This window comes from Arachis ipaensis, chromosome B10, assembly GCF_059453495.1.
Source record: "Arachis ipaensis isolate K30076 ecotype BB chromosome B10, ASM5945349v1, whole genome shotgun sequence".
In the NCBI taxonomy this organism is placed as follows: Eukaryota; Viridiplantae; Streptophyta; class Magnoliopsida; order Fabales; family Fabaceae; genus Arachis; species Arachis ipaensis.
In genome coordinates this window covers 4,389,692-4,411,304 of record NC_142435.1, presented here as the reverse complement: position 1 = coordinate 4,411,304, position 21,613 = coordinate 4,389,692, and the positions used below count along the sequence as shown (strand labels likewise).

The window sequence follows — 21,613 nt, the reverse complement described above, 5'->3', positions numbered from 1 at the left end:
TTTCGTGAGTGTTGCGCCGTAGATATATGTACCCATGCACAGAGACAACCATTGGTTTTTGATGGTGGTAGACCTTGTCAACTGCAACTTGATTTATCTCGACTCCGCCAAGGATAGCAACCGCCGGGAGGCAAGGATCTCACAAATGAAGTTTGTGGTAAGAGTTACTGAAACTCAAATGTTGGCTTTTTCCTTATGTTGCATTTGAATTTTAATGTTAACATTATTTGGACATGGTGCTGTGTGGGTATAACTTCCATGACCTATTCATGGTGTCAGGCCTTCTTTCTGGAAAACATGCTAGAGGACAAGAGATTTTGGAAGAAGGAAGACCATTACAAACCACACCCATCCACTTTTGATGTTACAGAGCCCCCAGTTGGCCAGCAAGCGGAGCAATCGTAAGCATCACTATCTCTCATGCCCGATACAACGCATTTTTATTAAGTGAGGCTTCTGCATTGTCTATTCCAATTTGGGCAGTTCACCAATTGCTCATTATGTCATCCTTTTATAACGTGCAGGAATGACTGTGGGGTTTGGGTTTGCCAATGGATGATGTTGAATTGGGTTTGGGGGAACGTGGAGTTGGAGGTATATTATGGAAGCACTCACTCGCATAATCCCATTGCTACCAACACATCCACATCCTTATTTAATTGTTCTTGTTCTGTAGGATGTCAATGATCACACAAGGATGAGGATTGCACTGGACTTGGTAATAGGACCTTACAATCCCATTGCTCGTGACGTAGGTCGTAGAGCAGTTCGTCACTGGGACAGTCAGATGCAAAAGTCTACTAAGAAGGAAAAAAAAGGTCGGAAGAAAATTGCTACGGCAATAGATTCTCCTAGCCAGAGCATCACAATTTGACAAGTGCTATTTTCGCCTAGTATCATTTGTCTTCCTTAGGAACGTCTTCTATATCCGTGAAGCTGGTGTTATTTTGACAGCGTATTAGGGCACCTAATATGCAACTAGTTTGTTATATTAGTCACCAAAATATGCTTATTTTGTAAAAACTCTTTGAGAAATATATTTTGCTATATGTCTAAGAATGTAATGCTTATTTTGTAAAAACCATTTCAGGAATATAATTTGCTACCTGTATAAGGATGTAATGGTTGAAACAAGTGACCATTGGGATGTACACTCGTATCGTGTTACTTGACTGGTTCATGTGTAAAGTGGCATTTATATTTTCAATGCCTGGTTATCCAGATGTTGACGCTCATAATGGTTTCATTTTCATGGACTCTTGTTACAAGAAATCTCTTTTCTGACAAAAAAAAAAATTGAAAACTTAACATGCAACCACACCCAAACATAGCCTTATCTACATTGCTGGGCTTTCAAGTGGGATCCTTATAGTTGGTCTTCATCATAACACATATAAGATGAAAACAAACAACGCCAAACCACAGGGGAGTTAACAGGAACGAATTTTCTGTCAAAAAAAAATAAAAATACAAACAATCACACATTACACCATCGAATCAAAAATAACTAAGGGCTCCAAGGACTATTTTTTGTTGCCCATATACAAAGAAATAATAGCAGAAGGGTCGTTCTCGAACCCGACATCCTGGCATCCTCGCCCAACCTACTTCGAAACTTTGCAAGTGGTTAAATGATTCCTCCAGTCCACTGTCGACTCCCACATTACATCTGCAAGGGAATCAATGTTTGCTCATACACAAAAACATTTTAATTTGATAAGAATATTAACAGTGTCATGCGATGAAGACCTTATGATCTATCAAGCTTTACGTTTCATGATGCATGGATCACGTAATGGAAACTTAACTAGTTTCCTACAATGCCACCTACAGTTGAGCACAATTAACCCACGAAGGACTGAAAGTACCATTCAAACAACACAGCCATTACTTGAGTTTACACTACACTTATGGTTTTTTTCAACCATTATTGCAGCCTGCGGACAGCACACTATATTTGGCCTTACTCCAGTTTCTCATTCTATATTCGTTTTTATAATTTTTCATTTGTTCTAAAATCATACCTCTACATCAGAATTAAATCAAAACCCTTACAATTAGTCCGCATTGTGTTTGCCCCCGGGTTCAACACATAGATTATCACCGACAATAGATTTCCATTCATCGTTGGACATTAAGCCGGGACCATTATTTCCCCACATTCGTCGGCCTGTAACAAAGAAATAATACTAAACATAGGCATGCTACAACTGTATACATTGTTGAATTAAGATTAGAAATTAAATTAGAAACCTAATTGGGATTTTGTCTATTGTCACCCTTCATTGGGTAGTTTCTCTTATTGTGTCCAATCCCCTTGCAGCCGGTGCAACGCCTCCTTTTACCAAGATGCTTTTTTGTTGGAAGTTTCGGGGCACTTTTTGCCTTAGCAACAACTGGATCTCTTACCACCGGATTGCCTTCACCAACCTTTTCTTCGTTCCGTCGCATGCTACTACCAAATGCCCTACAGTCCATCTCCAGCTCTTTACACAAACTTTCAATTCCACGCATAGCTTTTTGGGACATGGACAACCTTTGTGCCCCTAGGAAAAACAGCCATTGCGAGGCGGAATGGAGTGCCCCATGACCAAGTATGACTCCACGCTCGCTATAGTCCCCTCAATTTTCTGTGTACTGCTCAGCGGACTTTGCATCAGTTCTCCACCTACGCAGAACTATCTTCTCGGGTATCTCCTTTAGGTGCTCTGCCTTCATGACGAAGAACATATGCTTGCAGGGATAACCCTGCTTCTTCCAGAAATTACACAGGCAACTTAACTTCCGGGTTGACCGTCCAAATGAGGACATTATGTGGACATCAGGATCTTCGTACTCCTCTAAGGTGTATATCATTGTATTCATGATCCTCCTTGTGCTAATCAGGATCAACGCACCAGCCCCCTCGATCTCCTTCTTAACATCAAAAACTTCTCTGGTGTACACTGAAGCGGCATGTCGTTCAAGACTTCTAAGGCATGTTGTCATGACCGGAACCGAGTTTATGGATTTAAACTGGAGAAGCATTTCCTTATTCCGATATTCACGGGCAACCAAATCTAAGCATTGCACCAGCTCCAAAATTGTGTGGGTGGATTTGGAAAACTTGTTCACATATGTGTTAATTCCTTCACAGTGGGATGTGGTCCGGTACCCCGCCCAGAACTTGTCACGGAGATAAGCACTTGCCCACATCTCCTTTTTCTCATACATCTGGCACCACCACTGCTTCTGGCAGAGGCCATAGTCCTCGGCAGCCTGCTCCCATTCCGACTCAAATACATCTGTCATCATGTCTGCGTACAACCACCTTCTGAACAGCCCACGTAAATCATCATCCTTGACATTCGATGTGACATTCTTCTCCACATGGCATGCACACAACCGATGCGTCGACTCGGGGAGGACTTCAGACACGGCTTTGGTCATAGCTTTGTCCCCATCGGTAACCACTACAGATGGCTTCTTGCGACACATGATCTCCATCAAATTCTCCAGCATCCACCGATAGGATGCTAGACTTTCGTCATGCAACATCCCAAACCCGAATATGGTGGTCTGCTTATGATTGTTTGATCCAGAGAAAATCACAACAGGTCTCTTGTATTTATTTTTCCTGTAGGTTGAATCGAACGCCAACACATCGCCAAAGTATTGGTAATCGACTCTGCTACATCCGTCGGCCCAAATCAGATTCGCCAGCCTGTTGTCAGTAGTCACATTATATTTTGCGATTGCCATGGGGTCTGATTCGGCTTTTCCCTCTAGACATACTAATGCAGAATTCGCATCGCCATCAGCTATTTTAATGCGCCGCATTTTGTCAGCATAGTTATAGACATCCTTCTTCAGGAACCCCAACAACGAATATCCCCCGGCCATACCAGCCATGTACCCTACAATCTTAGAGGTCGCAATACCATGTGCTTGCATCCCAACTATCTGACTCTTTGCAACTTCCGTTAACCGACGATGATTGGCAATCAAGTGCACCATTCCTGCCGGTGTCAGGTCGTGATTGTGTTCGGTTACTAACTTCCTAACCTTCCAATACTTATCATTTTTGTCTAAATAAACCGATAACATTGCTTTGCAGTTAGTTCTTGTTTCCGGTTTGTGTACCCTCATTCTGTCAACCCTGTCGTAGTGTTTACGCTCCCTGAAGCCTTCCTTGTTACAAAAAAACATGTACCTTACAAGATTCCCCTCACAGTCTTTTCCGGAGTCACCCTTTCGCACACCGAATCCATGCAATTTTTTGAAACCCCGATAGAACTCATATGCATTATCAACGTTGTCCCATGCCTTCTTAAGGATGTTATTCACACTTAGTCCGGCAAGGTCTTCCAACTCAGAATTTTCTACATCGTAAGCATCACCATCACTCCCTCCACGATCAGCATCCTCCTGGCTCAAAGACACCTCCATTGAAATAGTTTACCTAATTCATTATTACATACTGCAAGAAAATTCCCACACGGTGAAAATTTAAACCAACAAACAGCCTTACAACAAAAACAATATTTCACTAAGCATTGAATTGCCTATTCTAAGCACAGTCTTACAACAAAACAACCTATGTTTCACCAACTAGCATTGATGACAGAATTTACATCCAGGAAATCAAAAATAGTTTTCACAAGGTTTGATATTGGAGCTTTCGTCAGAACAACTACGAGACCCGGAGCAAAACAAAAATAAGCATACCCACATCCATAGTTTCAGCACTGAGCACAAACAAACCTAAATTCCGGAAGAAAATAACCCCAACAACCACAACAGAACAGCATTCACATTTTGAATATGCCAACACAAAAACATTGACTTCCAAAAGAAACAAACCCTAGACAAAATACTGTTCTGTAGAATTTGTTTTCCCATTTAGAGGTAGAAACCATTCGGGTTACAAGAAACAAATCATCACCAATTTCCAGCAATAATATCCCAGACACTAGTAAATACAATAACACAATGTACCAGGTAATCAAGTACGGGACCCTAAATGCATGATCCATGAAATAAGTTCGCACCGCCCGAACAACTTGTCAACTTACATCATCATCCTCCCAACAATTTAGCAAAGTTTCAACTTAAGAACTTCACGGACAGAAAATCAAAACAAAAGATAAAAAAATCGAAATTAACCGACTAAGAATAACAAAATAACAACTAACGTATTAAATTCTCTGCAAGCATGCTATTTGTGCAGGTAAACGTTCCTAACTACTAACATCCAATTATTTTAATTTCTCACGCAATTAACATACTAACTTTCCAAATGCTAGCAATTATAAAGCCATCCAGTCACATGGTAAAACCACTTCATCATGCATGTCGAGTGCAGTAAAATTATAACTATAATAAGATACTTCACAACTAAACAAACGACGTCATACATAAGAGAACATATCTGCGGTATACTTTAATTCAATTTATTCAAAATATCCAACCTACTACTGATTCAAAAACTTACTTATTTTAACAGAAGGCAAGAAGTGGCAGACTTTAAAGCAGACTACTCTTCTGGTCTGGGTGTATTGTCTTCTGGCGGGTTGTGAGAAACTCACCCAGCCGACACATTACTGCAATTTCTCGGCCGGGTGTGGCTCTCGCTTTGGCCCCGGCCTTGGCAGGCGACAGACAGGGGTGGCTACAGAATGACCGGGAATGCGAACTCGAAGAAGAAACGGGGACCGAACGTCACCGGACGAGACGGGCACGACACGGAACTCTGACTGAAGACGCGACGAAGAAGGGCAAACACACCACGACTACAACGCGCCTGACGAGACAAGGACACCGGAGCCCGAGCCACAACTCGGAGTTGCGATCGGTGACGTTCAAGAGACTTCGATCACCACCGAAGCTACATATGCAGAGTGCCGGCGCACTATAACCTCGACGAGAGTTACGGCTAGGGTTTCAATTTTGTTAGAACTTTCATTAGCTTCAGACAGAACGGTCGGGAACACTTCACAGGTGACGGAGAAGTGGGGTAAAGCCCATGGGTTGGGCCATTTTCTTTTTTGTTCCTTCGGGTATTATATTTTTCCCAGGCCCATCAATTTTTTCATCTAACTGAGGCCTGAGACTTAACAAAAAAAAAACCCAATTACACTATATTAGATTTAATCTCCAATTAACTACCATACTGTTACTTCTAATCAATTTCATTATCAACCTCGATTTCTGCACTATCACTGATTGTGGGACCTTTTATTGTACCAGATGCCTTCCACTGCAACAAATGCAAAATCAGTAACTATGTCAGCGGAACACGTATTTAATTTCCACCACCTTGAAACAAACAACACCAACACCTGCTGAAGAATCTTTCTTTCAGCACACTAACACCTCCCTAATATTTGGAAAAAGCCATTAATCAAGGCGCGTTGAGCTACTTGGAGGACCATAATACTATATTATTAATTTATTATTAATGGGGTCTCTAGTTCAATACCGTACCCCCACTCATCAAACACATGGCCTACCAGAAAAGAATTCTAATAACTAATTAATTTGTGTGTTTGAGACACAACATCTGGAGCCACAACATCTGGAGCCACAACTTACAAATGGATATACCATACACAAAAGTCATACATGTACCCCTATCTTATGTCATTCTTGGTGCCTTCTAAATTCTAATAATAAGATTCGACATGCATAGTTTTGAAAAAAAAAAATAGTCTGAGAACTAATAATGGATGGCAGTGAATACCTTCTTTTTTTTCCTTTCCTTTTTGGACAGACCCCTCTCTTTTATTTGCATAAATATTTTTATTTCTATTTTTTTATTTCTATTTTTTAATTAGGTTAGGTACAACTATGGAGAGCTTTTTTTTGGGTAAGTTATCGAGGCCTTAGCCCAAAAGAAACAAGACACAAAAAAAAAAAAAACACTACAAGAGTTCCCTTTACCTTTTTAGATATTCCCCAAAGGGAATTGGTGAACTTGATTAAGGATGATGCTGATGAGATGACCTATGGATAGAATTTTGTTCCATTGGTATTTGGTAGTATCATTTTTTTATTTTGAAAAAAAAAAGAAATAATAAATTGGGATTTGATCTTTAGCCCAATGATCTTGTTTGATTTTTGTTAGCCCAAGGTGGATGGTTTGAATTTGTCTACTGTTTTATTAGAATGAGCCCAATTCAGCTCACTCAAGTATAAGCAACAACTAAAGAGCTACGACCCACGACCAAAAAAGAAGACCGACGACCAAAAAAATACCATTAAAGACAAAAAGAAAAATAAAATGTAGAAATAGCCATTGATTTATTTGGGTTGGAGATGAATGTGCATCACATCAGATTATCTTAGATATTTATTATTTAATATCTGATGATGATAAATATTTGACCGATACAAGTATATATACTTTGTAAAATATATTTTTTTCAAAAAAAAAATTTCCTCTTCTATATTTATTCATGAAATTTTAAAATATTCATTTTTCATAAACCCAAAGAAAATGATATATTTTCATATAATCTATTTGCTATTTATAAATAAAATTTTGATCTATCTATTACATGGACTTTGATATGATATAATAAGATGATCACATTTCATACTTTCTGCTGAAGACCACTTAAATAATTTAATAAGACATTCATAAAAAAATGTATGTTCCATAAGATTTAAAGTATTCAGCCCTGTTGGTCATGAATTAATTCTTAAATAGATGCGATCTAAGATTGTGGTGAACTGTAAATATACACGTTTCAATCTCTAGTTTGAATATTCTTTTTGTCCTTATTACCCCAAAAAGATAAATACTTTTTCCTCCTCTTTTATACCATATTTGATTTATATTCTAAAAATAATTATAATCGCTACTTACTTTTTATAATATTTAAGAGTTATAAATATTTATAAACACACATATTAACATATTTCAGAAAAAATATTAGGTGATCAATTTTTTTTGTACTTACTTTGCTTTATCTAACACTATTTAACTCTCTAATTTTTTTCCAATAAAAGCGCTAGTCCCTAATATTCTTCTTTTAAAAACATATAAAAATTTCTCAACAAAGGAATCCATTATTAAATTTTAAAATGTCTAGCAAAAATCAGGTAACTAAATAGAATTGTTCCAGAGTTTATCTAAAGTCGGATGATTGGACTCAAGTAGGAGGCTCAAGCGTTAGAGGAAGGTGGTTTTCGACTTGCTTTATATCTAGAAGCCGCCGTCCGAGTAGTATATATGAAAGAATGGGGTGATATCTACAAAGACACTCCGATGCCTAAGTTAGCAAAGGGGGTAAGCAGGTTTAAAGTATTGAAACTTTAGTTTACCTGAATGTGTCAGTGTATTTATAGGTAATGATCCAATAACCACTGTTGAAGTAGTTCCACTTTTGATGGTCGATAACTATCCCTTTATCTTAGGGTTGTTAAGATCACTCTTCTAGAAGTGGGTGAGAGATTTGAGAAGGTAATTACTTATTTGAATAAGTATTATCTGTCAGCTCATGTCGAATTCGACCTCTTTGAAAAAGTCGGGTAGACCAGTGAAAGCCAATCCTTTAGATTGAGCCTTTTTTAGACTCAATTGAGCCTAACTGTCGCCTTGAACAAGAATGATCTTTAAAATTGATATCTAATTCATCACTAGTAGTAGGGGCAACATGCAACATGCAAGATTCTATAAGCATTTTAGTTTCCTCCCAAGAACATGAAGATATTGTATGTAAGAGAACAAAATTAAAGGAAAGGGAAGCAAGAGGTTAAAACAAACATGTGATGTGAGCGTGGTGTCACATGATATATAATTATTCATTCCACTCTGTAGGTAGCTTTTAATTTGAATCCAAATTATGTGATGAACATATTCTCTACTCTCTGTCAATTTCATTCCATTGGTAGTAATAAAGCAAATGCTTAGTTTCACGTGTGCTCCCATATATGCCTCCGCCACTTCCTCACTTCCTGAATTTGATTCTCATCTTCATCACTATTATTCATCAACATCTTTTCATATCTAAAATAAAATAAAACCAAAACTAAATCCAATACTCAAAGCAAAATCTAATGGTTGTAGGCCATGGGTTAAAATAATCTAGTACAAACTTTAAACAACAACAAATATAATAAAAATTGTTGAAATTAAAGCCAATCATCAAGTGCTATATGATTTTTGGTTCTTCTGTTAATCGAATGCAGAAATAATTAACTTGGGTTGATCAAATGGTCGACTCACTCTTCTACTTAAGAAAATGTGGAGATCAAATTTCGTCTTGTGTATACTATAACCTGTCAGCTAGCAACAAATCTTTAAATAGACTGCAGAATAATTGATGGCGCGCTAGGTTAAGGTTGCATCTCTACAAACACCAAATAAGAAAAAAGTTGCTTGTTGAAACTGTAGTTGAGAAAGTTTGTTGGACATGTTATTTAATTTACACACACATATTTAACGAAAATATTTGTGGTCCGTTAAACTGGGAGTAGTTTGGGTTTGAGATGGAGGGGGCCGGGTAATGAATATTCTGTGAAAGAAACAAAATGAACTCACTTTCAAACATTTACATTATTAGTGTTACCCTCGTACAAAGGGGGGGACCAACCCTAAGCTATGCCATATAATAATGGATAAAAACATGCATAAGCAAAGAGCCAGAGAAGAGAGTGGTCATTTTGCTAGCTACTCTGCTATCTAGTCCTAGCAATGCAAGCAATAGATAGAGATCAGAGATCATAAATTAAAGTGGTAGTAGGGGTGGCAATGGATAGGGTAGGATAGGGTTTAGATCCAACCTTAACCCCTACTCGCGGGTTGAGATTTTTATATAAACTCAACCCTATTCTATTCGCGGGTTGAGAATATTCTAACCCTAATTCTATCCGTTCTTAACTCGCGGGTACTCGACCCTATCCGCGGGTTACAAAAAATATACAACATTATTATATAACTTGATGATAATTTAAAATAGAACTGATTTTTATGTAAAAAAAATATTAAATTATCAATTAATGAATTTCTTTTAATGGTTAAGGATCTTTTGTATTTAGTGAGAGGTCTTTGATTCAACATCCACTTAAAACATATTTTTATATAAATATATAACATAAACATATAGAGAGTGCGGGTTGGTCGAGTAGGATTGAGGCTCAACCCGTACCATACCCGACCCGTACGAGAATCCTACTCGCACCCTATCCTACCCGCTGTGGATCGGGTTAGCAACCCTACCCAATCAGGTGGGAGGGTACATATTGCCACTCTAAGTGGTAGAACGAATAATGGAATTGGAATGGCAATAAGGACGGTAAGAAATTAATGTATTATTGAAATTTAAGGATATTTATTTAGAGCATATAAATATAATATAAGGCAAATGAAGTTAGCTTGTTAAATGGATGGGATTCTACTTTCAATAATGGAGATGCATGTTTTGAAGCAAGCAAGGTAAAGGAATCGTCCCCCACACTAGTCATGCTCTGATCTTCTTTATTGGAATGAATTCCGATCCCTTTAATTTCCCTCTTGCTCCATTGAAAAGGACTATCATTGAAGGGGCTCCACCTCCACACTTAGCTTTAATTTGTTTCTTGAAAAATAGGAGCAGAGGGTGTTGTTGCTTTCTAATAATTACCACTTGCTTTGTACCTACATCACATAAAATCCTTTGTCCGCACTAACGACAAGATACTTAATAACCCCATGCATTTCACTATTTTTATTCACATCACATTAACATGCATCTCTCTCCCTTGTTATTCCGTGTAAAAACCACCTGAATTTAAATAATTAATAAATAAATATGTATTAACTTACACATGTTGATCATATCAATAAAAATGACGTCACTCACTATAGTTATCTTTGTTAATATGTATGAGAGAGGGAGAAGAAAGAGAGAAGCAAACAAACACACATAAAAAAACGTGTTAGTAATTTAAATATAAAAAAAAAAAGTATAAGTAGAGAATAAAAATATTAAACAATGTGAACAATAAATATGTTGGATGTTCAATTCAATAGGTATACAGATGTCATTATTTTTAATTGGATGGTTTTTTTTTATTCGATTTACTCATGCATAGTTAACAATAGCTGGATGTTCAATTCATTAAGTGTGCAGATAGTTATTCTAATGTTAAGGTTTAGGATATAATTTGAGAGTGGAGTATTTTTTTACTTTATTAGGTCAATTCTAGAGCCTATTATTCACATTATTTATAAAAGTCATTGTCTACCTACAAAAACCTTAAAAAATAAAGTATTTTCACCTAACATTTCTCATATTGACTTTAAAATTTTAAGTTAAAAAAATGCTAAAAATCATTTAAATTTATTATTTTTTGCTGTTACTTAATTATTAACTCAATTTCTTTAGTCTAGTAGTAATCTAACAACATATATCTAATATTTTTAAACATTAATAATTAACTAATAACAAAAAAAAAAACAATAAATTCTAATATTCGTACGATTTTTCTAACATAAATTCTTATCTTTGTAAATGTTGCTACTTTTTAATAAATTATAACTATTTATGTGGCGAAAAGAAGAGTATATATAAATTAAAGGAAAAGTATATGGAACCAAGAAGTAATCAACCAAAAAATAAATAATTTAATTAATTTATAATTATATTTAATTAATTTTATTTGTTTTTAATTTATAATATTTGATATTAATTGCTTCTCATCTCAAATTAAAATTTTGAATGATATGTTGGAGAAATAGGGACAGAAATTACAGAACTTTCAACAATCCCAATTCTTAGTATATAAAAAATTTATAAAATATATAAAAAAACATCCATTTAGTATGAAAAAGAAACATTCTGATACTTAGTAAAAAAAACATCCTAATGCTTAACATAAACACCAACCACGTGTAGGTTTTAGATTCTTCCAGAAACATTTAGCTGGTTTTTGACTGGTATCCTCTTGATTCCTATCATTGTTGTAAATTAAATTAAAGTCCGTATATGTAAGACTTTTCAAATGGTAGAATCGAAAGGCATAAAGAGATCGGAGAGTGGTGCATGGTGATGTTGTTGTGGTCCTGCCACGTCTTATTAGCCTTGTCTTCTTGTGCCTTACTATTGTTATTGTTATTATAAATATCAAGACTCAAGCCTTGACTTCTCCATAATAACCTTACTAATCATGGGAGATAGTAGTTGGGGCGAGAGAAAGAGCATGAAGTACAATGAAGAAGAAGAGGAAGATGAAGAATACCAAGACGAAGATGAAGGAAAAAAGAAGAGAGTAGTAGTGGTGAGCAGCAACAAGAGAGCATCATCATCATCATCATGTAATTGTCAAGTGGATGGTTGCAATGCAGATCTAAGCATTGCAAAGCAGTATCACAAGCGCCATAAGGTGTGTGAGTACCATGCTAAGGCTCACTCGGTTCTCATCTCTCAACAACACCAAAGGTTTTGCCAGCAATGTAGCAGGTTCACTAACCCTAATAATAATGTTATTCATTCCTTTTAGAATCATCATGTTCAAATAATAACCTTATTAACAATTCACTGATTTCATTTTAAGTTGATATTTAGAAATTGTCAGATGATAATTTAATTAAATTTTTATTAAATTATTTAACGATTTTTAAATATCAACTTTATAGGAAGAGTTTTTATAGGTCTTTAATTTTATTATTTTTCTATTTTTCTGTACCAATCATTTTTATAAGGTAGTATTTGTTTTGAGGTACAGAGACAGAGTTCAGTATCATGTTTGTTGGTTTAGATACTAAAATTTTTGTTTTTATCTACAAAATTTCAGTATTTCATACCTCTAAAAATTAGGGACACATGAGACTAAAATTTTTAGAGATGAAGACTAAAATTTTAATAATATTTTATACTTAAAATACTCTCATTTCAATTATTTAATTTCAATTTTATCCTTTGTACAAATTAAATTAGAGTTTCATTCTTGTTTTAATTTTTGTCTCCTATTTTACACCAAATAGAATACTGAGATTTATTCTCTTAGTTTCTGTCTATCATTTCCGTTTCTATCTCTCCACCAAACGCTATCTAAAGGATTACGCTATTTCCATAAATTTACAAGAAGCGTTCAGGAAGATATCCATAAAATCTAAAAATTACACATCGAAAATGTTTTCTTGTTTTTCCACATTTATTCTAAAAAACATGTAGAAAAAGATAAATTTTCTCCCGTATAAATAAAAGTATAAAACAAACAAACTAAATAACCTTGTTCCTTTGAACCTATCCTTATATAAATTAAATTAACCAATAAAATTTTATTAACATGACTGGGTTAAGAAAAAATGCGGTTCATATATATATATCTCTCTCAGAAAACATATATAAGGCTCTTTCAATTTTGAGTTTTCAGGTTCCATGAGCTATCAGAATTTGATGACTCAAAAAGGAGTTGTAGAAGGCGTTTAGCTGGACACAATGAGAGGCGTCGCAAAAATTCATCAGATTGCCAAGGATAAGAATTTCCAATGATGGTTAAGATGATGAACTTCAATGCACAACATGCATCATATTGAATCCAACAGCATCTAATTGAAATAAATAAACTTTCTGTTGAATATGGTTCCTATTTAAATTAATGCTATTATTTATCTTTGAGGATGCTCTCTCTCTTCTGTCAATATATTTGCAATCCATCCAAATGAAGTTATAAAATAATCTTGTGTGTATGTATTTCTCAATATTTATTTTTACACTATAAATGTCCTGAAATTTATACCAAAAAGTCTTACATATCCAAATTATGTGGCATGCATTCTAATAATAATGTTGTATATTCTAATAATACACCCCTTTGCCACCTTTATTTCTAATAAGTAATAAGCATGTTTGACAAATAATTTATTTATGGTTAATCATATTTGGTATTAAAAAAGATTAAATACTCAAATTGGTTTTAAAGACTTTTAGATTACATATATTGGTCACAATAATCTTTTAGTATTTTACAAGTATTTGAGATAGATTGGTCTTTTGCAACTGAGACTAATTCTTAAAGATTTTTGAAATGGGTTTAATTTTGATGTATTAATCAATCTAAAAAATTTTATACAATCATCTAATTAGATTTATATATTTAGATAAATTTTTAAATAATAAATTTAAAAATTTGTTATTTTTACTAACATAATAATACATGATTCTATGTAAAATTCTTTTATGATAACAATACATGAAAAATAAATTCTTTCAAAATAATAAAAAAAAGCTTGAACTTTTAAATGTCCAATTTAAAATTTATTTAAATCAATCCAAATATGCATTTAAAAAAGAATAAATACTCAAATTGGTATTTAAAAGATTTAAATTGGATATTTTGGTCTCTGATAAATTTATTTTTTAAAAAATCTTAAAAATTATTATCATTGGACATATTAGTCCCTTTGTCATGTTGAATGGGAATTAATTTATTTTATAGTGATATTTTTTAAAGATTTAATTGTCTTATAATAAAATTTGTTACATACTTATTTAGTTATTTACTTAATACATATATTCAAAATTTGATTGAAAGTGAAGGAAAAACCAATTTATTTGACAAAAGTATTTTTAAAAACTTTAATAAATAAAATATATTAAAAAGTAAAATCTTTTAGAGCTGAATTTAAGTATAAAAGCTTTTTAGTTTTGTATTTTTTTTTCCTCTCTGAAAATATAGGCTCATTTTTTTTGTTATGGAAATTTCGTTTGTGTTGTGGATGATTATGGGTTTTTGGGGTGCTACACTAATATGTGGGACAGCTTTTACTCAATTTCAGTGTGAAGAACTTGGACCATGTGAGTTTTTTGTATAAAAAATGTGATTATCAAATTGGAAGGTCCGATTTCAACATTAATTTTTTTTTATTTTTTAAACCACAAATCGAACTGTTCGATTTATGATGGTTTGTTTAAAAAAACAAAATAATACAAAAAAATCAGAGATACTGATTTGTATAACCCATAACAACATAAAACACTTCTCTTCTTGTACTGTTCTGTGATACACGTCTCTTTCTCACACGAAAAAAAATTTGCGAAAAATATACATAGCGCAAGTGATTTACATGAAATTATCTATGATAATTGGCCGACATAAGGTAAAAATAAAAATGTGTAAAGTCAATGTCAATGTGAATGAGTGAAGTGATGAAATGAGAAATGATTAATGAGTGATCAGTGCTCACGTGGGCTTGTATGCACAGAAGCACACCTCATTGATGATACGTCCACACCTCTATTCTATATCCATGCATTTCCAAATTACCTTTAATTAGTTGAAGGGTCATCCACTTTTGTTTTGTTTTCTTTTGTACAAACCAATTAACTCTATGATTTATCATTCCATGCTCATAATTTCATATCATCAAATTAATTAAATTACATAGGGGATAGCCGGATAGGGAAGGTTACTATCAAAGGCCCTGGCCCCTTCTAAGTTCTTTGACCAATCTCAATAATTTGCAAGATGCTTCAATGAAATTGGGTAAGTTATGGTTGGTGAAATTGCTGTTTTTAGACAAAGTCTAAGAAGTGACCAATCTCAATAATTAAACTTTTTGTCTCTTTCTTTCCCGTTGTATATCTATGAGTTTATTGAACTTATATTATACGAGTTATCTTATCGTATCAAAGAAAATATGAAATGAAATAAAATCTATTGAATAAAACAAGAGTGACGATGAAAAATTGGCATGTGAATCAAGTTGTTGGGTCAGATAGGGAAGTTTTAAAAGGTGATTGTGAAAGCATCATGCCTCTAATAGTAGTAGTAATCGCACATATTCATATTCATAATCATAACAAGTGTGTGTGTGTGTGTTGTATACACTAAAAAAGATTCTGAGAGCAATTGATATACTAATCTTTCAAATTTATTTCCTTGATTTATTTCCAAGCAATTGACATTACAAGCATTCTTATTCAGACTTTAAAAGATTTATTTCCTTGATTTTCATTTCTCACAAACCAGTTGGAAACCTGTAAGATCACAAGGAAGTTCACTCTTAACATTAATCCCACTATGCTCTAGATATTCTCATCTCACCAGTTCCTCAGAGGTCATAACTTACTAGGAACAACTTCCTTAGGGAGAACCCCCCTCTTTCCAACTTGAGAAGAGCCACTGAAAATGTCCTTTCTTTCAGCAATAAACTTAGCGAACCGAGAACCTTTCTCGTCTTTGCTTTTCTTGTCTATGAGAGACTGAGGTGGACCGGGAATCGGATGGTGCTTAGGAGTTGATGGTCGCATCAACGCCCATACGGATGAAAGGTATTCATTCGGTTCGTCTAGAATCCGAAGAACTGATAAATTCTGCATATCTGCAATGTAGGATCATATCATAAGATGCCAGACTACAATTTGAGACAAAGTAAATAAATAAAAATTTGAACTTTTGCATTAACAAATGATTTTATAAGCAAACCTTTTGAGAACTTGAAAATGGGTGCCAAAGCTGCACATGGGATGCTAAAGTTAAGATTTGGTATTACAGCACCTCCACCATGCCTTGCATTGCTGTGTCAAAATGGTAAAGTTTTATACACAATCATTCGGTAACAATAAAGAAAATTGAATCACAAGACGAAAAGTCCATATTATGCAAGAAAAATAATTGAAACCAATGAATAAAATTGAAGTAACAAATGTCTACCAATTGAACTAACATGGATTAACTTTTATACGCAAGTAAACTTTGTTGTATTACCTTGTAACTAGGCCAATCATGTGACCATCTGAATTAATAACAGCACCACCACTAGCACCAGGATGAACAGCAGCCGTTGTTTCAAGCATTGCTGAGAACTGCTCATGCGTGTGAATGGATTGATATGATTGTGGAGTCTTTGCTTCAACTACTTTTGCTACCACACCAGAGCAAACAGATGGGAAGAACCCTAATAAAAATAGATGACTTTCTAGGTTAAACACAGAAAATAAAAAGAGAATCCATAGTAATTGAACCAATTCCCTATAAAAGTAAAAATAGGTACATCATCATCGCATTTTTCGAACTGATCAACCCAGCAATAAATAATCATATACAAATACAATGAAAAAAAATTTTATGCAGAAGGCAAGGATAGCATGATAAACCCTTTTTACATTTATCGCAAGTTCATACCGTGTTTAGGGCCAAATAGTCCATGTCCAATGACATATGCCTTTGATCCTGTGGTTGGCCGGGAAAAATCCATTACAATGGGGGAAAGTTTATCTGGAACAGATTTGAGCTGCAGTAAAGCAACATCCCACGGTCCTTTACAGACATATAGTACTTTAGCATCGCACCATAACGAAGGTGTGACATGATCAAGGCGAACACGTAAGTTTATATGGTTGTAGTAGGTTGGATTCAACTTATGATATTTCCCCTGTTCATTAGTAGCAAAAGGATAAAGAATCATAGGCGAACTTTGACTCTCTTGATTGCACTCAATTCCATTGCAAAAAGACGTAGCTCCCTTTAGCATGAAAGGAAGTCTTTCTGAGCTAGTTCCATATCCTTCACCACTTGCATGTGTTTTGCTAAATCTCCATGGTTCCAACAGGTGGGCATTCGTAAGTATGAGACCTTGACTGTTTAGCAAAACACCGGATGCCCATATGCCATCACCAACAGTAACGAGACAGATAGAAGCCATTGCCTTCTCAATCAGTAATGGTGAGGAGCAACCGTAACTTAAAGGCTCGTGTTCATTACCAGACATTACGCTTAACTTGATAGTATCAAGAAAAGGCGCCTTGCCTTCAACATAAGAACTCGCCTGCTGATTGTATGACCCTTCCATTGTGTTCTGAGGCCACATCTGCAGCAACCCACTCGACGCTCTCACAATGGCTTCCCATGGAATCACCAGCTGTTACCAAAAACTAGTGTTTCACATGATGAGTTTAACTTTGAGAAGGTTTAGATAATGCAGGAAAAGAGGAGAACATATCTGAGGCACCTGGATTTCCGCACCGCTTGTATTCTGCCTCAATGGTCTAATCAGGATACCAGTAAGACATGCATGCTCACTGAAAACCGGGCTGCCTTCCATTCCTGGCAGACAGCATGTCAAAACAAGAGCCAGAATCAATCACATAAATGATAAATTGATTATGTAATAGAGAAATCGCTCACACCAGGAAGACTGCGAACGTCAACCATCAGCAATGATCCATCTGACGAATTAGGAGGATAGCAGTTTGCAATGCATCCTACTGATATACTGATTCAATCAAGCAACCAAATTAATGGACAGAATGACACAAATATGTCAAACTTTGATACCTACTTCACCACAGCATTTGAGGCAAAATAGCTGCCTGTACAACTTAAAAAAAATTCACATAGTTGATACTGAAAGTTCACAGAAATTCATGTTACATCAGGGTTTTAAACAAATTCACAATGAAAGAAGTGTATAACCATTTCAATCTTCCTTTCCTTCTTTTAGATAAACAAAAGAATAATACCTGTTAAAGAAGTGAGCAGGTGACAGGACCCCAAAAGGAGAGCCAACTGCCAGAAGAAAATCACCCCTTTTATTCATAGATGATGATGATACTTTAGTCTCTAGCAAGTCCTATATTACAACCATAAACCATTCATGCTCATGAGTCTCAACAGAGAAACAAAGAACGCCAGTAGGATGAAAATCATTCTTTGTCTAATCTTTAGCCTATCTTATCCCTATTTGCAACAAGATCTGACTGGAGAAAAGCAAAAGTTCAGAAAGATACCTTGAAAGATAATGGAACACTTAGAATGGCAATTCTAGTCAATGCTTTGTGTATAAGATTTGCATTACTAGATCTTTCCACTGCTGATCTTCCCTGTCATTCAACAGATCATTTATCAGACTCTGTCCAAAAGGACTGCTTATCGTAGAGATGTTATTCCCACATATAATTTGGAAGAAGATAGAAACTTTGATAAGTTATACACACATGGACTAGTAGAAACAATTTTTCATGACTGCAGTTTCATTAGCCAATGAACAAACAAAATATTATATGATCTTAATATGGATGGATATTACATGATTAATCTACGATAAAACCCAATCAAAAAGATATTATGTCATCAAACATACCTGTCATCACATGAAAAAAAAAGAATAAAACATATCTGCCAAGGCATAACTTTCTAACACTTCCATTAGTCATCATCTATACTAAAAAGTAATATAAAATCCAAATAATTTATCAATCACGTTAAGGAAGAAAATGAAGAAAGAACAAAAATGGAGATATGGAAGAAGCATGATAAGCTAGGGCCTAAGTTGTGATTGTGGTCAAAAGTACAGGCCACCAAAGCTCACTTTTTTCCCTACCCATTTTCATCTTATGACAATCAATCTACAAATATTAAGGCCATTTCTAAGCTTAAGCAAGTGGTCCCTTTGAAATCCACTGAAGATAAAAGTTTCAATAAAATTCAGCTAATACCTGCTTAAGTCATGGAAGGATCATCATTCTTTGATCTCATGCCCTAGAATAATAATTCACATTATGGTGCCTTGAAGTTGCAGACCGACGAGCAAAACTTTCCAGGTGTTTAAATTGACTGTTTACTCCCAGAAGCAATAGACAAACACATGCTACAATTTAATTCGAAGTTTAGCTATTTAATTTAGACAAGCGACATACAAGTCATCAGATTTATGAATGCAGAAATGCACTTTCCTCAAGGCATTTGGATCATACTTCCTGTGACATTCTTTAACATAAACAGATTATTGCAGAAGCACATCCATAAAGAACAAAGATAGCCAACCTGAGTTTGAATGAAATCTTTCGATGGTTGAGGTTCATTATATGATGCCAAGGACCAACCAACCTCCCATTCATGCTCAGGCAAGCCCGAAGATGCTTCTATAAGTGACTGGAGACAAAGGGCCGAAGCGGGAACATCAATCTGCATAATTAATAAATCTAATTAGCATTGGACCAACAAATTAGTGCCTTAGGGATTAGACTAAACACACTCACAGGGATGAACATGTTACAAAACTCAAGTCAATAAAATGGAACAAAGTAGGAAAGTTCAGAATGCCTACTAATGACAGAAGCTGGGCCACAATCCAACAGGGAGTTGGTTGACTCGATTTTTCATCGGTTTTTTCAGTCATAACATCGATCTGAACACCAGAAATCAACTCAGGCCTACCCTGAACAGCATAAAAAATAAAGTCTTAACTTTTAACACACACCCAGCAAAGCAAATATAATAAAGTAACAATTTTGATGAACAGCAACCTGAGGAATGTTGTGTCTGTGGTGAGGAGATAGAAAAGGCTCAAGAACTGATGCAACAGTGACAACCAATACCGTATCCTCAGAATTCTGGCCATAGAGAGTGGTAGCTACTTGAGCATCAAAGAGGGTATGAGGTACAAGCATCCCTGAAGCTGATAGAGTTGTTTCTCCAGAACTACACATACAACATACACAGAGCAATTAAGATAGAGAAAACCCCATAAATACACAAACTTTCGGGGGGAAAACAAACCGGTATTGATGAAAAGCGTGTCTTCTCATCTTCATCCCTTTTGGGTCCTGCAAAAAATAAAAATTGGAACGGGAGTGATCCTCATGATGAAAAATACAATAAGGGGCGGGGTTTGAGAAGAGAGAAAGAGAGTAAGACTGACGGGACCGCGAACTCTGAGCATAACCGCGAAGTTGCGGGCAAAATCAACGACCTCCGACACACCCATTTGGAAGACTTGAATTGATTCGAAGGAAGCTAAGCTACCATTAGAGACTGAGGATAACAAGAGATTGAGTGCGTCCTCCTTTCTACGTTTTCCTAGGCACCGCGTAATTGAATTACAGATTTACATGTGTGAATGTGAATGTCAATATGAATTATTTTTATAGTATGATATGATAGTTGAAAATTATTAGATAATTGATAAATTTAATTAAATTATTATTTTTAATTATTAATTTATATTAAATTTTAATCTTTATTTTTTAATTATTACTTTTTAAAAATAATTTTGTTGCATAATTGATTTTACTAATTTCTGTTAATTTTTGTTTATGGTTGTGTTTAATAGAAGTCTTTTTGTAGATGTGTCTAATAGAAATATTTTTTTGAGGAATGTTAGGGGCTAGTAACTTTTGTAATTTGTAGCCATCAAATAACCATCAATGATGATTTTAATGGTGTGAGATTGGTGTGAAATTTCATCCAATGACTCACTTTTTTTTTGTTGATTACTGGCCAGAATTTAATAAAGTTGCTGGCCCCTAGACTTTTCCTATTTTTTTTTATGACTGTATCTAATGGTAGGGCTGCATATAGATCAGATAATATCCGCGGTAATTATCCGCATCCGATCTGAATTTTGCGGATATTATCTGATCCACATAGCCATCGGATCGGATCCGATCCGCACTATAGTATGATCGGATTGCGGATTTGGCAATGATATCTGCGGATCCGGTCTGCATATCTACACATCACATATAAATAGCATAGTTTAAGAAAGTAAACCCTAATGTTATATGAATTTTAGTGTGTTATTTTATGAATTTTATGATATTTTGTTTTTAATTTTTTATGTTGTACTTCAACTTAGAATAATTAAACTTAAAGCTTGTGTTATTATTTTGTTTTTGTTATTCAAAAGAATTATTATTGATAA

General features: G+C 35.0%; 2 protein-coding genes and 1 pseudogene across 2 annotated transcripts; 1 reads left to right on the top strand and 2 right to left on the bottom strand.

Annotated features, from left to right (window-relative positions):
- Positions 1-2,057: 2,057 nt before the first annotated feature.
- LOC107619970 (protein FAR1-RELATED SEQUENCE 5-like) lies at positions 2,058-4,428 on the bottom strand (annotated as a pseudogene).
- A 7,704-nt stretch (positions 4,429-12,132) lies between these two features.
- On the top strand, positions 12,133-13,645 carry SPL3 (squamosa promoter binding protein-like 3). The gene is made up of 2 exons (XM_016323906.3): positions 12,133-12,425; positions 13,342-13,645. Exons 1-2 carry the CDS (start codon positions 12,133-12,135, stop codon positions 13,445-13,447), a joined length of 399 nt encoding a protein of 132 aa, XP_016179392.1. The 3' UTR covers positions 13,448-13,645.
- Positions 13,646-15,819: 2,174 nt separating this feature from the next.
- DEG15 (protease-like protein) lies at positions 15,820-20,817 on the bottom strand. The gene is made up of 13 exons (XM_016325074.3): positions 20,612-20,817; positions 20,470-20,516; positions 20,217-20,391; positions 20,018-20,128; positions 19,735-19,875; positions 18,699-18,791; positions 18,432-18,541; positions 18,099-18,184; positions 17,921-18,015; positions 17,095-17,830; positions 16,678-16,867; positions 16,396-16,487; positions 15,820-16,291 (listed from the first exon to the last, which is right to left on the bottom strand). Exons 1-13 carry the CDS (start codon positions 20,675-20,677, stop codon positions 16,029-16,031), a joined length of 2,205 nt encoding a protein of 734 aa, XP_016180560.1. The 5' UTR covers positions 20,678-20,817; the 3' UTR covers positions 15,820-16,028.
- Positions 20,818-21,613: the final 796 nt, after the last annotated feature.

Coding starts and splice junctions, on each gene's coding strand:
- DEG15 (XM_016325074.3), bottom strand. CDS start 20,677: ATGGGTGTGTCGGAGGTCGTTGATTTTGCCCGCAACTTCGCGGTTATG. Junction 18,792..19,734: donor AAGATTTCATTCAAACTCAG/GTTGGCTATCTT, acceptor GTTGAATGACAG/GGAAGATCAGCAGTGGAAAG. Junction 18,016..18,098: donor TGACGTTCGCAGTCTTCCTG/GTGTGAGCGATT, acceptor GCTGTCTGCCAG/GAATGGAAGGCAGCCCGGTT.
- SPL3 (XM_016323906.3), top strand. CDS start 12,133: ATGGGAGATAGTAGTTGGGGCGAGAGAAAGAGCATGAAGTACAATGAA. Junction 12,426..13,341: donor TTTTGCCAGCAATGTAGCAG/GTTCACTAACCC, acceptor TTGAGTTTTCAG/GTTCCATGAGCTATCAGAAT.